General features: G+C 34.1%; 1 protein-coding gene across 1 annotated transcript in view; it reads left to right on the top strand.

The window, feature by feature from the left end:
• The window catches only part of LOC129216437 (uncharacterized), a 37,296-nt gene extending 22,062 nt beyond the window's left edge, over nt 1–15,234 (top strand). Inside the window, exons 8-10 of the mRNA XM_054850651.1 lie at nt 217–388; nt 12,327–12,481; nt 13,663–15,234. Of these exons, the coding sequence (XP_054706626.1) occupies nt 217–388; nt 12,327–12,481; nt 13,663–13,718 (383 nt within the window). The 3' untranslated portion in view covers nt 13,719–15,234. The remainder of the gene's footprint in view (nt 1–216; nt 389–12,326; nt 12,482–13,662) is intronic.
• Nucleotides 15,235–15,608: the final 374 nt, after the last annotated feature.

Below are 15,608 nucleotides of genomic sequence, written 5' to 3' on the forward strand. Positions count from 1 at the left end.
GCTAAGTACCCATATTTCTCTACATTTGTCTCCATAAACACATTTTTGGCTTTTAGGATACTCTGCATCTTCGTCCAGGCATGGATCTATAAATTTTGGGCCCTGCTGCAAAAAATTCATCTGGTTTTTCTTTTGTATTTTTTGTTGCTTACATCGGAATAATAAAATCTTAACATTAACAAATAAAGCCTTTTATTTATTTATTTTTTGTTACAGAAATTTCACCTAGAAATTCGTTAGGCCAGTTTCAAGGAAAAAAGGACATTCAATTTTCTGTTTATTTTGGGTATCCCACGGCAAGCGCTATAACATTAGCTCGATCAGTTCCAAGTGAGTTCTCTGTTTTCGATATCATGAGATTTGTAGAAAATGGAGATGGCCGTTTCAGGTAAGATATTTACTGCTTTTCAATGAAAAAAAAAATCCAATTAGTCTCTCAATATCTTACTTTAGGGCAATTTTTGTTACTTGTATTTTAGTTTAAAATCTGCTTTACTTTAAATACTTATGACATGAATACATATTTCACAATGTGGTTTAAAAGCGTGCATCAGAAAGCATAAAACAAGCCAACCTGGAAATATTTAGAACAATCTTCTAATTCGAACTGAAACACAAACTATTATAAGTACTTTTAAAAACATAAAATATCCCTGGTGACGCCGTCTATATATCAAAAATTACTCTTAAATAAGTATTCATTTAAACCAGGATAGCGGAGTCGGACTGATTTTGGGGTAAAGGAGTCGGAGTTGGGAGGCTAAGGTTTAAAATACCAAAAATCGGAGTTGCAGTCAGTCCATGCCCGGATCTATTAATTTAGGGCCCCTCTGCAACAAAATCTGTAGGGCCTAAGATTTGGAGCTAGTTTTTTTTCCCGAAGTCGGAGGCGGTCATTTTGATTCCTACTGCGCACAGCCCTGCATTAAACCTCAGCCGTCTTTCCAAATAAGCTAAAATTTTCATATCAATTTGAATTAAAACGACTTCATCTTCGCTGGTTCAGCCAATTTTTAATGTTGCTTAAAGCTATTTTAGTTTTCCTAAACGTATGTTTTATTTCTAGCTGATATTCTTTGAATGGTTTCATCCCAATTTTCATTTGCATGCTGTCTTTTCCTCTATGTCAGTGGTGGCCAACCTATGATCCGCATAGCCGATCCCTGCGGCCCGTTGTTATGTTCAATGTTTCAGATCGAAAAATATATTCTGGAACCTTCCAAAACATTTCGGTATTACGAATGATTGTTGCAAATTTGAAGGAAAATAGTTAGAACTTTGTATCAATAAAGTAATCATGTAGTAATGATAACTTGGTTTGTTAATTTCTTTCCTTTATTTTTTTCCATGTTATCTATAAGAAGATTTTAAAAATTTTCATTTTTATATTTGTTCTGGCCTGCGAGATTCATCTTATTCGATAAAAAATAAGGCAAGGAAAAATGCAAGTAGACAAAATAATTTAAGAAATGTAGGTAAAAGTGTTTAAGAGTCATTTTTTTAAAAGCTGGACAAAGTGAATGGGCGCCTACTAGTTGACACCTTCAATTTTCCTGAAACTTGCAGGATAGTTTGCTAGTATTGGGTTAAGAAAAAATTAAGCTTTTTTCCTCTCTAATTTGACTTGTTGGCCCTAGAGTGGAGGTCAAAGTTTAGGGTCGTGAGAAAAAAGCTAAATGTATGATTGCTTTGCTTCAAAAGCAATGAATGAACCGAGCCATTTGGTGACTCATTCACGCCTTTGAGGGCAAAAGTCAATTGAAAATACAATTTTTAAAACTTTGTTTGCCTTGTTTGGCCCCGGATGTCTGCTAAAGCCGTGAGTAACCCTCGGAAAAAGTATATGATTAACTACTCACCACAGTATAGTACTAAGAAAAATATAAAATAGCTTTCATTTCTATTGGCTTTAGTAATTAAACGGTCTCAAAGTCGATGATTTTTTAAAAATGGCCAAGTTTAGAGGTCAATAACTTTGATCGCGACGGGTCAACAACTTTGGGACACAGCTGCAGGTATAGTCCGAGTGGTGTAGTTTAAGGTCCAGGTTAGAAACCCACGGCAACTAATCAACTTTTTTAATTACGCGGTCTCAAAGTTGATAATTTGAAACAACAAAAATCAAAGTTTTAAGTCAATTACTCTATAACGCCAAAGTCAATAACTTTGAGCAAGAGCTGTAATTATGCTCTACGTGGTGTAGTTTTAGACTCATGTGAGAAACCATGAGATCTAATTATATTACTTAATTAAACGGTCTAAAAATGTTGATTTCAGTATAAAGAGCGTTTTTTCACGAGTTTATGTACGTGCTACTCAAAATCTTATGAATTCAAACTCACATAAATACTAGAACGAATCAACAGCCAAATTTGCTTTAAGCTCCCAAAATTTCATGCTTCCAGTGTAATAAAGTTTTCCATAACCTTGACCACAACATGGCAATTCTTCTCACAAAGCTGATCCGCCATTTTGGAGCAATATATTTTGGAGATCCTAGATCCTTAGGATTCGAATCTCGGAAGCTGAAAATTTGCACAGGTTAGTTCAATGACATCTCTACACCTCTATAAAATTTCATCCCATTCGGGGGTGATCGAGCAGAGACGATTTTTAACATGGATTCACTCTGATATAACATTGTGACAATTCACATGCATCTTTGGTTATTTTTGACTTTATTATAATGATCATAAATCAATTCTATATTTTAGGAAGAGGACTGCAATTAGGTAAGAGATTGAGTTCATAATTACAGTAGAATTAGCATATACACTAATTAGTAATAAACTTTTATAAATAAACAAAATTATTAAATTTGGCTCAAAAGTAAAAACATTACTACAAAGTAAAATAAATAAATAAATTAATTAATTAATTTAAAAAAATCAGGTTCGTTGGACAATAACAAAAGATGCAGGTGAAATGTGCATAATGTTTATGTATCATGGGAGTGATTCCACGTCACCTGACCTGATTTTTCAAACTGTCGCCTCTCGATCATCCCCGAATGGGATGAAATTTTATAGAGGCGTAGAGATGTCTTTGAATCTAACGTGATGCTAATTTTCAGCTTCCGAGATCCGAATTCTGAGGATCTAGGATCTTTAAAATACATAGTGCTCCAAAATGGCGGATCAGATGTTGTGAGACGAATTGCCATGTTGTGGGTTAAAAGAAAATTTTATTATTCTGGACGCATGAAATTTTAAGAGCTTAAAGTACATTAGCTTGTTGATTTGTTCTAGTAGTATGCGAGTTTTAGCTTATAAGATTTTGAGTAGCACGCAAATAAACTGGTAAAAAAAAACGTTCTTTTATACTGAAATCATCATTTTTGAGACCGTTAAATTAAATAATATGATTAGATCTCATGGTTTTCTGACTTGAGTCTAAATAACTATACCACGTAGAGCATAACTACAGCTCTTGCTGAAAGTTATTAAACCTGGCGTTATAGGGTGATTGACCTAAAACTTCGATTCTTGTTGTTTCAAATTATCAACTTTGAGACCGCGTAATTAAAAAAGTTGATTAGTTGCCATGGGTTTCTAACCTGGACTTTAATCTGGGTCACTCGGACTATAACTACAGCTGTGTCCCAAAGTTGTTGACCAGTCGCGATTAAAATTATTGACCTCTAAACTTGGCCATTTTTAAACTAGTATGTTGTGGCCATTACGAAACTTTCTTCTATATTTTTCCTTTTTCTGATCCCTCTCCATGCTTGACGAGGAAGCAATATTCCTAACAAAAACAAAATTACACATGCAAAAACTGGACGACCAACCCAATGTCTGAATTATTGTAAAAACAAAACAAAGAGCGAAAATTGAAAGTTACTTTAAAAGCCTTACTTGAATTAATTACAAATATTTTATTTATTAACAAACATAAGATGGCAACAGTTAAAAATTTTAAATCATTGAGATAATATTTCCATAGACTAATAATAAGAGTAGACCGAGCTTTCTCATTCTTGCTGATAAAGAAAATTGGTTCATAGATGTATCATGTGACTAGTGGAAGGGCTTGGCGAAGACTTTGGTAGCATGGTTGCTAGATGGCAGCATTATCTATGGTTTGGCACTCGACATGTATTTTAAGACAATGTGTTTTCATTAAAAAAAACTTCCAGGTGCAGAGATTGAACTGTTTTTCTTTTAGTTATGCATTATTTTGACATTAGTAATAGTTTTTGATCAGTTTTCGGTAACTTTTATTTCATTTGGAGCTGTCAGCGTTGGCGTGAACGAAATGGCGTAAACGTTTTGCGTTAACGCAAAAATGTACTAATCGGTATCTTAAATTGAAACTGTAGGTAAAAATCTTACCGTTTGCTGATTCTTCTTGGTCGCTTGCATCTTTTATTGCTTAGAGAGTTATTGAAATTGACTAAAGAAAATGCACAATGCTATCTAAACGAAAAACTCACTATATTAACAAAATATTTACAACTTAGAATAACAAATTTACAAATCGGACTCCATAAAAGATCATTATTCCGTGTTCCATCAAGTCTATTTATTTTATTTCGCGCTGGCGTTGATCGTCTGCTACGATCAACGCCCGCTGTTGCTAGGATATCCACCAGTCACATGGTTTGGTTTATGAGCAGCAAAAGGGTTGCCATAGCTCGGTCTACTCTTATTATTAGTCAATGAATATTTCCGATCATTTCCATACAATTAAAATCACGAGAAATACGCAGACGACAATCGATTACGATTTATCTTTCTTATTGTTGCATTAATAAAACTATTTTTATTCGCAAAAAAAAAAAAAAAAAAAAAAAAAATCAACACCTCTTGGAGCGATTGGAGTCAAAATTGAACCAAAGCCTGTTTACGTCTGGATTCACATATATTCCAAATTTCAACCAGAACGTAGCATTACTTCTTGAGATAGGACACTCACAATGGAAAAAAAGAACGGGAGATTGCGCTACCCCCTTTTTACTTTCTTCTATATCTAATATTGGATTCGTGCAAATTTTCGAATTTTGACGGATTCGAACGTTTTGAGGTGTGCTGAGTCCATTTCGACCATTTTTGGAAAATGTCTGTCTGTCTGTGTGTGTGTATGTATGTATGTATGTATGTGTGTCACGTCTGTGTGTGACCAGTTTTTTGTGGCCGCTCTACAACAAAAACTACCGCATGAAATCGAACGAAATTTAGTACACATATGTGCCCCTATGTGAACTTGTGCCCATTAGTTTTTGGCGCGAATTCCTCCAAGGGGGGTGGAGCAATGGGACGTTTTTCGAGTTACGCGTGCTTGCTATTCCTCAGGAAGTTACTGGCGGAATCAAAAAAAATTTGGTCCATATGTTGCCCTTAACAGGAACAGGTGCTGATTCAAATTTGGTGTCAATAACTCAAACGGGGGTTGAGCTGTAGAACGTTTTTTGTCGTCAATTGTGACTGCTGTATCTCAAGAAATAATGAACGGAATGAAAGAAAAATTTATCGGCAAGTAGCCCTTAGTGGGTATAAGAACTGATTTTATTTTTGTGTCAACAGCTAAAAGGGGGGTAGCGCAATCACCCGTTCTTTTTTTCCATTTTGAGTGCCCTATCTCAAGAAGTAATGCTACGTTCTGGTTGAAATTTGGAATATATGTGAATCCATATGTAAACAGGCTTTGGTTCTATTTTGACGCCGATCGCTCCAAGAGGTGTTGATTTTTTTTTTTTTTTTTTTTGCGAATAAAAATATTTTTATTAATGCAACAATAAGAAAGATAAATCGTAATAGATTGTGGTCTGCGTATTTCTCGTGATTTTAATTGTATGGAAATGATAGGAAATATTATCTCAATGATTTAAAATTTTGAACTGTTGCCATCTTATGTTTGTTAACAAATAAAATATTTGTAATTCATTCAAGCAAGGCTTTTAAAATAACTTTCAATTTTCGCTCTTTGCTTTGCTTTTGCAATAATTCAGACATTGGGATAGTCGTCAAGTTTTTGCATGTGTCATTTTGTTTTTGTTGGGAATATTGCTTCCTCGTCAAGCATGGGGAGGGATCAGAAAAAAAAAAGAAAAATATAGAAGAAAGTTTCGTAATGGCCACAACATACTAGTTTTATTTGTGTGAATAAAAATAGCTTTTTAATTGCAACAATAAGAAAGATAAATCGTAACAGACTGTCGTCTGCGTTCAGCTCGTGCTTTTAATTGCATGGAAATGATCCGAAATATTATCTCAATGATTTAAAATTTTTAACTGTTGCCATTTTGTGTCTGTTAACAGTTAAATGTTTGTAATTATTTTAAGTAAGGCTTTAAAAATAATTTCAATTTTCATTCTTATCTTTGCTTTTGAGATAAATCAGGAATTGTGATGGTCATCAAGTTTTGGCATGTGTAATTTTGTTTTCGTTGGGAATATTGCTTCCTCGTTAAGCATAAAGAGGGATCAGAATTATAAGAAAGATATAGAAGAAAGTTTCGTGATGGCCACAACATACTAGTTAGCTGTTGACACCAGAATAAAATCAGCTCTTATACCCACTAAAGGCTACTTGTCAAAAAATTTTTGTTTAATTCCGTTCGTTATTTCTTGAGATACAGCAGTCACAATTGACGACAAAAAACGTTCTATAACTCAACCCCCGTTCGAGCTATTGACACCAAAATTGAATCAGCACCTGCTCCTGTTATGGGAAACATATGGACCAAATTTTGTTTGATTCCGCCAGTTACTTCCTGAGGAATAGCAAGCACGCGTAACTCAAAAAACGTCCCATTGCTCCACCCCCCTAGGAGGAATTCGCGCCAAAAACCAATGGGCACAAGTTCACATAGGGGCACATATGTGTACCAAATTTCGTTCAATTTCATGCGGTAGTTTTTGCTGTAGAGCGGCCACAAAAAACTGGTCACACACAGACGTGACACAAATACACACAGACATACACACACACACACAGACAGACAGACATTTTCCAAAAATAGTCGAAATGGACTCAGCACACCTCAAAACGTTCGAATCCGTCAAAATTCGAAAGTTTGCACGAATCCAATTCTTTCTTCTATATATTAGATATAGAAGAAAGTAAAAATCATCGACTTTGAGATCGTTTAACTACTAAAGCCAAGAGAAACGAAAGCTATTTTATATTTTTCTTAGTAGTATACTGTGGTGAGTAGTTAATGATATACTTTTTTTCGAGGGTAACTCACGGCTTTAGTAGATATCCGGGCCCTAACAAGGAAAAACAGTTTAAAAAATTGCATTTCCAATTGATTTTTTCCCTCAAAGCCATGAGTGAGTCACTAAAATATTTATACTAGAATGTAAGTATCAAGTAGTATCTTTATTTAAAATAATTGGCTTGGTTCACTCATTGCTTTTGAAGCAAAGCAATCATATATTTAGCTCTTTTTTTTTCATGACCTTAAACTTTGACCCCTACTCAAGGACAAACAAATCAGTTTTTATAAAAAAGAAATTTTACTTTTTCTTATCATAGTACCACTAACACATCCTGAAATTTTTACGAAAATTGAAGACATCAACCATCAAAAGTGTCCAGCTTTAAAAAAAAAAATGACTCTTAAAGAGAAGTAAGTAAAAAAATATTTGCCAGGGTCAGTTTGTTTTTAGTAACTCCGATTCCAATGTATAATCCAAAAAAAGTAGTCATCAATAAATCCTCGTCATCAATAAATCCTGGTGCGAAGGTATAACCGGCGCGCAGTAAAGATGTGGTGATTACGACTCCTTGTTCCGCTTCGCCCCGGATGAGCAAGGATGAATCAAATATAAACAAGACTTTTTAGCTCTATTTTATTGATTTTTTTTTCATAAAAACTTGGAAGAAATAAAAAGGAGCAACAATTTTTTTTTCTTTTTTATCCTCTGAATGAGAGGCATTTTCCCAGCACACGGGTAATTTGGCTATGCCCTCCTCGAAGAAAGAAATTGTTTGTGTCTCCATCTAGTTTCGCCCATAGGTCACAACCTCCTCATCCGGTGCTGAATCACTCCCCCCCCCCCCCCCCCCCCAGTCTTTCTTAAAAGGACCAAACAGGTGAAAATCGGAGGGCGACAGATCCAGACTGTAGGAAGGATGTTCAAGTTGCTCCCAGTTCAAATGCTCCAACTTTTAAGAGAGAGTTTCTGTTCAGATGTAAAAAGGCGAGGAACTCGCCTTGGGCACATCTTATGAAAACCTAGCTTCTCTCTAAGCACGGAGAATGTGCTACATAACTTATACCAACCTCGGATGAAATCTCATTGGCAGTGAGATGCCTGATGTCAACTTCTGGAAGTGATTGAACACGAAAGATATTTTGTCATTCCAAATACTCGACCTGGGCAGCCGATCTTTGCTCTAGTTTACAACTTTCTCATGTCCCTCCACAAACTGTTATGCCCTACATACACTCCAGCAAAAAAAAAAAAAAAAAAAAAAAGCTGAATATATGATTGCTTTGCTTCAAAAGCAATGAGTGAACCAAGCAAAATCTTTTAAATGTGGATACTACTTGATACTAGGTGCATGCTAGCATCAATATTTTGGTGGCTCACTCATTTTTTTGGGGGGCAAAGGCAGTGGCGGCGCTAGGCGTCGGCGACTGCCGACGGCCTCGCGCAGATAGGGCCTCGCAAAATTCTCAGAAGTAAATTCTCAAAAGTTTTAAGAAATTTCCATGTTTTCAATTGAAGCTCTTATTAAATGCAACAGACACAAAAGTAATCAAAATAGTACGTGCAGCGGAGACTGCACAGAGTCAGCCTCAGCAAATGCAGGGCACAATTCTGTTGGGGCCTGAAGTTAAAAAAATTCAGTAGCTACAGCTTATTGATCAGCTAACTCTATTCCCCTCACCCCCGTCCTATTTCTTTTCTTTTTCTCTTGTTTCCTAAGTTCATCTAAAATAAGAAAATATTCAAAATGCTGCTCTTCCGAACACACACCCCTCCATACAAACGCACACCGAAAGCATTATGGAGCATCTGAAATTTCGTTTCCAGATCGCGATATTTTCAGCTTAAAGCCCCCAAACTCTAAACAACATCGAAAATCGCTTAAAATTGTGTTTTTGTAGCTTGAATTTCAAAAATTACCGAGCCTAATATTACAAAATATGGCCTTACAATCGCATTTTAAGGCTTGAATTTCAGAAAATGTTCGGGCAAGGGTCCCCATACCGCCTTTCTTTTATACCATTAGCAATTAGGTTTATTAAACTACATTAACAAAAAGTTTAAGTGGACTGGCTCCTGAATATAAAATATTGCTAAAGTTTTTTGGACCATAATTTTTAACATTTTTCGAAGGAAGAGCTCCCTTCCTTCCCTAAATCTTTAAAATTTGTCTAAAATTCTGTTTTTGAAACTTCAATTTCGAGAATTTGCAGGGGATTGATTTTGTCCTATTTTTTAAAACAAAAGAATCGATCTGGGACAGTCTCTGACCCTAAAGTCAATAAATATGGCTTATAATTGCGTTTTTAAGGCTTCAATTTCTAGAAATTTCCACCGAGACCTCTATAAATTTTTTCCCTTAACATCAGCAAAGAAAGCCTAAAATGGCGTTTTGAAACAACAAATTTAAAAAAATTTCGGGGGAGTACCTCCGGACCCCCCTTTCTATCAGGTCATTCCTTCCCCTTCAATGTGCCGCCCCTCTCCCTATCACCAAAAGAACTTTTTGATTGCGCCAATAGTCACGAAATGTTTTTGTCGTAGCAATTAAGCGAATCGGGAACTCTAAGTACCAATAGTTAGTACAAAAATTAATTCAATGATTTGTCTGAAAATATTTTATGATTAAAAGGGCCTCGCAAAACTGCATCGCCGACGTCTACTTTTGCTCTTGCGCCGCCACTGGGCACAGGTCAATTGAAACTGCTACTTTTGTTAGTTTTTTTGCTTTGTTTAGGCTCTGATATCTGCTAAAGCCGTGAGTAACCCTCGGAAATAAATATATGATTATCTACTCCCCACAGTATAGTACTAAGCAAAATATAAATGACAGAATATTTTAAAGAATACTAAGCACTTTTCATAATGCACTCATTTCAGTTAGGATGGAAAACAGCAAATTTTATTCAATTTCTCCATTAAATGTTTAAATATTGATCCCACTGTTATAAATTTTGTTGCCTTGCGACAGTCATGTTAATAGTAATCATAGTGAAAATTTTAAATCAAGGCTTCTGTGGACATAAAAATTTTGTTTGATAACAAAAAACTTTAAGTAACAGAATTTTTTTAAAAATACTAAGCACCTTTCATAGTGTACTCAAAATGACAAAATAACTTTTCTGGGTCGGAAACGACAATTTAAGCATTCCTGTAGTTTTCAATTATTCCAAGAAAATGACATTAGAAACGAAGAAAAGTGCGGCTAAAGTCATGTAGAGAATTTTTTATCATTATCTAGCTTTCAATCATAAATTTCAGTGTTGAAACATCATACTCGCTAACCTTTGAAGGAAAAAAAACAGGAGATTCCACTAGAGGTATATAGGTGATTCATCAGCGACATCTACACAACAAAATTATTAAATTATGCTTTTAAATAGCATGAGTATTAAATTTAAAGTGAAATGGGGATTTTTTGCAGATGTAAGTAAATTGGTAGTAGCAAGAAAATTATACTGCAAAGGAAAAACTAAATAATAAGAAGTGAATTGGTTTAAAGTTGTTTAATTACTAAAATCCGAAAAAGAAAACAATATATAATGAAAATAAAATATAAAATAAGTAGGTATAGGGCAGCACATGTTAAAATAACTTCAAACTTTCAAAATAATTGAAATATTTTTAAGATGCAAAAAGTTTGAAATCTGCTGCAATTTTCGGTAACGCACGTGCTTCGTTGAACATGGAATGTGGAAAGCTTCCAAAAAATTAATTTTTACTAAATGAGTTATTAATTGGAAAAATTCTTATTCCCTGACATTGGTAGACTAGAAAAGGGCGCCATCTATTGAGAAGGGCCGTGGTAGACCGAACGGTAGAGTGTCGGATACGGGGTCGGAGGGTCCTGAGTTCGAACCTCGATGGTCGAAGACCCACCGTCGTTATTAAAGGGGACTGGGCGACGTTAAATATGCTCGTGGTCTCAATGTCCTCCAAGTGAAACGATACCTCTGGGGGTGCTAGCACCAGGTAACTATTAACTCCTGGACTAGTTCTAAATTCTCATTAACTGTTCGATCCGGTGATGGTGCTGCCATCTATCGGTATATAAAATTATGGAGGCAAGGCACTTAGTATGCAGTCCTCGACATAAATACAGTTGTAGTCAGTTGTGACTCTGAATAGGAATAGGAATCTATTGAGAAGAAAGTGAAACTTTTTGATGATTGACTGAAAAAACGGGAGAAAATCGTAAAAAACGGGAAAGCGGGAGATGGAAACAAAAAACGGAAGTCTCCTGTTAAAAACAGTAGAGTTGGCAAGTATGAAATATGCATATTTTTCTTAATGGGAAAGTTTAGTTTGAAATGACTTGAGCGCACTTTTCTTCACTTGAGAAGTCTTTTTCTTGGAATAATTGAAAACTACAAGAATACTTAAATTGTCCTTTCTGACCCAGAAAAGTTATTTTGTCATTTTGAGTGCATTACAAAAAGTGCTTAGTATTTTAAAAAAAATTCTGTTATTTTTCATATAAATGCTCCGTACTCTAAAAGGAAAGAAACCTATATATGCGTCTAAAACTTTAAGCAGTTGGCACTAAAAATTAATCCTTGTTCCTCTTTAGAATTTGTTTGCAAATTTAATTAAAACCTTTAAATATTAAAGGTTTCACAAAATAATTTATGTTTCAAAACATGCAAGTTACTTGTGATAAAGATCCTAATATGTATCTTTACTTAGCCTCGTTATTGATTATTGGCATAGATGAGAGCCATCATTCAAAACTTTCATTATGATTACTATTAATATTACTGTTATAAGACAACGAATATTTGTATAACAATGGGTATTATATTGAATCATTTAATGGGGAAATTACATGAAATTTGCTGTTTTTCATCTTAACCGATATGAAAATATTTGAGAATTTTAATTTTTCAGCATTAAGTTGTATACCTTAGGGAAAAGCAAATCATTTAGTGAAATCCCCAAGTTTCTATGTGGTCCAGATGTTGAGATATAATCAAAAGTAGGCCTCAAATTTTTCCTTGACAATCAGGCCAAGTATAATAAAAATGTTTAAAAAAAGGAGGTCTTCTGGCTCATCCTAATGACTGGCCAAAACCTAAAACATACTACCGAGTTGCAATCTCATTTTCATAGTATATTGGTATAGTAAGTATTTTTACTCATATTACATTGTTTTCTCCTCCACAGGTTTAAATACGAAAATGAAAACGGCAGTATTTATGTAACATCAATTCATGGCATACCAAATGATTCGGAAAGAGGAAGATATTGGCACTTGTACATAAAAAAGCCTTCCTTGGAAAAGGATTATGCACTAAAACATGAAGAAATGGTTGCTGGAGGTGCGTATTTGCTTAAAATATATCGCATGTGAAAAAGTACGACTCTTCCCATTACGATTTTGAAAAGAGCTCTAGTAGTAACTGTTAAGATCATACCTTTATAGTTTTTGAACAAGGTATGCTACAAGAAAAAACAAAAGTGAACATAATTTACAGGTTCGCAACTAGACTTTTGTTTTGGCGAGGGTTTTACTGAACACATTATTTGCAGATAAAGCACTGAATTTGTGCAATTATTTAATTTTAAAATGAAATTGAACAATTCATTAAAAATTAAATCGTCATATTTTTTTCAGAATGGAGCATAAAATCAAAAGTATTCTGGAAATTGTTTTGAAAAATTGCAGTAAGGGTCAGAACCCTAAAAACCCATTCCTATAATACGCCCCTGATAATTTACATTCAGTCAATCTATAACTTAATATGATAAACTTTTGAGCAAAAATAATCTCAGCAGAATAGTTTTTTGTACTTTCCACAAAATTTCAAAAACGTGACTTAAGCTGTTTTTAAGTTCATTTTTGGCAGTACAGGAAAGCTTGTATTTTGTTGTTGTAGGTCATTAAAAAAGAGTTAAAAACACCAAGGAAAAGACGACAACCAACCTCTTGTCATAAACTCCTATTGGTTGACTCATTTGGTATAAATACCGTGGTTCGTATGTGGTTGACACTTAGTTCTATCACTACTTTCTGGTTGTGTTGGTGAGTTTTTTTGCACTGATGAAGAGGCTCCATTGTAGCCTTGACTTGAATAGCTATATGCTGTATTTTTTTGATAATTTTTCATATAACTAGCTTTGCTTTTTTTTAAAAAATATAATTGATGACTGCAGTTCAACTGAAGGAAAAAACAATTTTTAATATGATTTAACACACTTCCTTTTGAGTGAATTTGGCATAATGAAAAGACATCCTTACAGCTTAGAAGGCGTTTTCACTGTTCTTTTAAGTAATTATTTGATCACTAACAAATAATTTTAACAATCGATTTTGAAATAAAACACATTTTAGATAGGATATTTTCTAACAAAGAAACAGCATTTGAGAAATTTTGAACAGCATAATTTAGAGTACTATAATTTCTTCTTTTTTATGCCGTCTATTAGAATTGAAAAATGCATGGCAGTTCTAACAATTATAATGTTATAAAAAAAGTGTTTTAATACCATTTTTTTGCAGGAATAGGAACATATTATCCAAAGGAATCTGAACACGTAGTTTTTTGGTACCATTAGCTGAACTTCCTTTAAAATATTGAAGAGCCTAGAGCATTAAACTGATATTTTTATGAATTTGTATATATGATGAAAAAAAATGGAACTGAAAAAGCAAAACTTCAATTATATGAATAATGTAAACAGGAATGCTGCATTAAAAATTTATGACTAAATAGTATTGAAATGTGTTACATATCCCATAACATACAGTACACTGTCATTTTTCCTGTGTTCATATTTTAACTCACTTTCGGATTTTCTATCAATATGAACCCACATATACAGTCAAAGTTTGTTGTAGGTGGCAATCTGGGCAGATATTGATGGTGTCACCCCATGAAAATGGTCAGGTTAAAAAAAAAAGTAACTTGAACATGAGGCATGTATTTCAATGCAACAGTATTTGAATAAACTTTTAGAAATATATAAATCATGCATCATCAAAGTACATTACTATTGATGATGAAGCACCATAAACATGTTTAGAAGGAACTATCAAAATAAATGGGAAGTAAACAACTATCAACTAATAAAAAAATCAATATTTGTTCGAATGGAACTTATCTTCTCTTTGAACATTTTAGAATTTTCCAATTTTGATTTGAAAATATTAAGTTGAATAAAAATTTAAGCAAAATTGAATGATAAAAAATCTGAAACTTTTTTGGGACGCAGAGCACTTCCAGAAATTTTACACCTAATCTGTAGAGCTCAATAAATATGTAAGTTCTTGAACCCAATAATCCATGAACAGCTGTCAGTTTGCATGATTTATAAGCATTTTTTGCGGAACATTATGACTTTCCATGACCGTTTTTGATCATTGTTAGAATCCATGATTTTTCCCCGACTTTCCAGGTCTACAGATACCCTGTGAATAACAAACTTTTATCACTTTTCTGAGTTAAAATGCAGTGGTGCAGAAAATCATCTTTAAGCTTATAGTTTCCCAAAACAACTTTTTTTTTTCAAAAATTTTGCCAAACTGTACATGAATAACATTTAACGAGTTAACTGTGTGGAAGACTGTCACTTGCAGAACAGAAAAACTTGCGATTCATTGCTTTGCATGTAATGTGCCTCTTTCAGATGCATAATCATTCTTCAAGTGCAATACCAATTAACCTTTGATGTTTTAGGATTATACGCTCATTAATAAATAAACGAGCTGATGTGTGCCCCACATGATTTCCTTTTATGCCAATTTAATGATTTTTAGTCAACACTTTCAGAAAAACTCCAACACCTAACCTGATTTGAGCATGTCACTCAAAATCTAAAAACATTTCAAATATCAATTAGTTTGTCACGAATCGATGCATAAAAGCATTTTACAGAGATTACATTTCCCAATATCAACAATTTTAACCTGATTCAATGGATGTTCTCTAAATATCGCCAAATTGAAATTCAATTCGAAAAATAATTTTTTTGCCCAATCTGTCGCTAACTTGGCGACCAAAAGCAAGAACAATATCGCCAAGTGTTTGTCAAATTATAACATTACTTGAGCTTAGCATTGCAATTAACACAGATTTTCTCCCTCCCCCACCCCCAAAAAAAATGTGTAAAAGACCCCTTTTGGAATATCCAAATGCAACCAAAAGTGGAAGTGCAAAACTAGACCTCACTAGGAGTCTACATAATAAATTTAAAACTTTCTCTGGTATACCCTTTTGGGGTTATACAAGATTCATACACACATACAGAAGTGACTTGTGGTAATTAACTCGTTGATAGTCAAAAAGGATAATTCGGACATCCATACTCTCTCAGGTACATATGCACCTGCGGTCCGGCTGAAAAAAACAACTGAACATTCATTTGGGGGAGAGCAAAATGGAAATTTAGTACAATATTTGAGTGAAATTTTTTGCAAATACAATACTTCCTTTACTATGTAACAGG

This window comes from Uloborus diversus, chromosome 2 (assembly GCF_026930045.1).
Source record: "Uloborus diversus isolate 005 chromosome 2, Udiv.v.3.1, whole genome shotgun sequence".
Classification (NCBI taxonomy): domain Eukaryota; kingdom Metazoa; phylum Arthropoda; class Arachnida; order Araneae; family Uloboridae; genus Uloborus; species Uloborus diversus.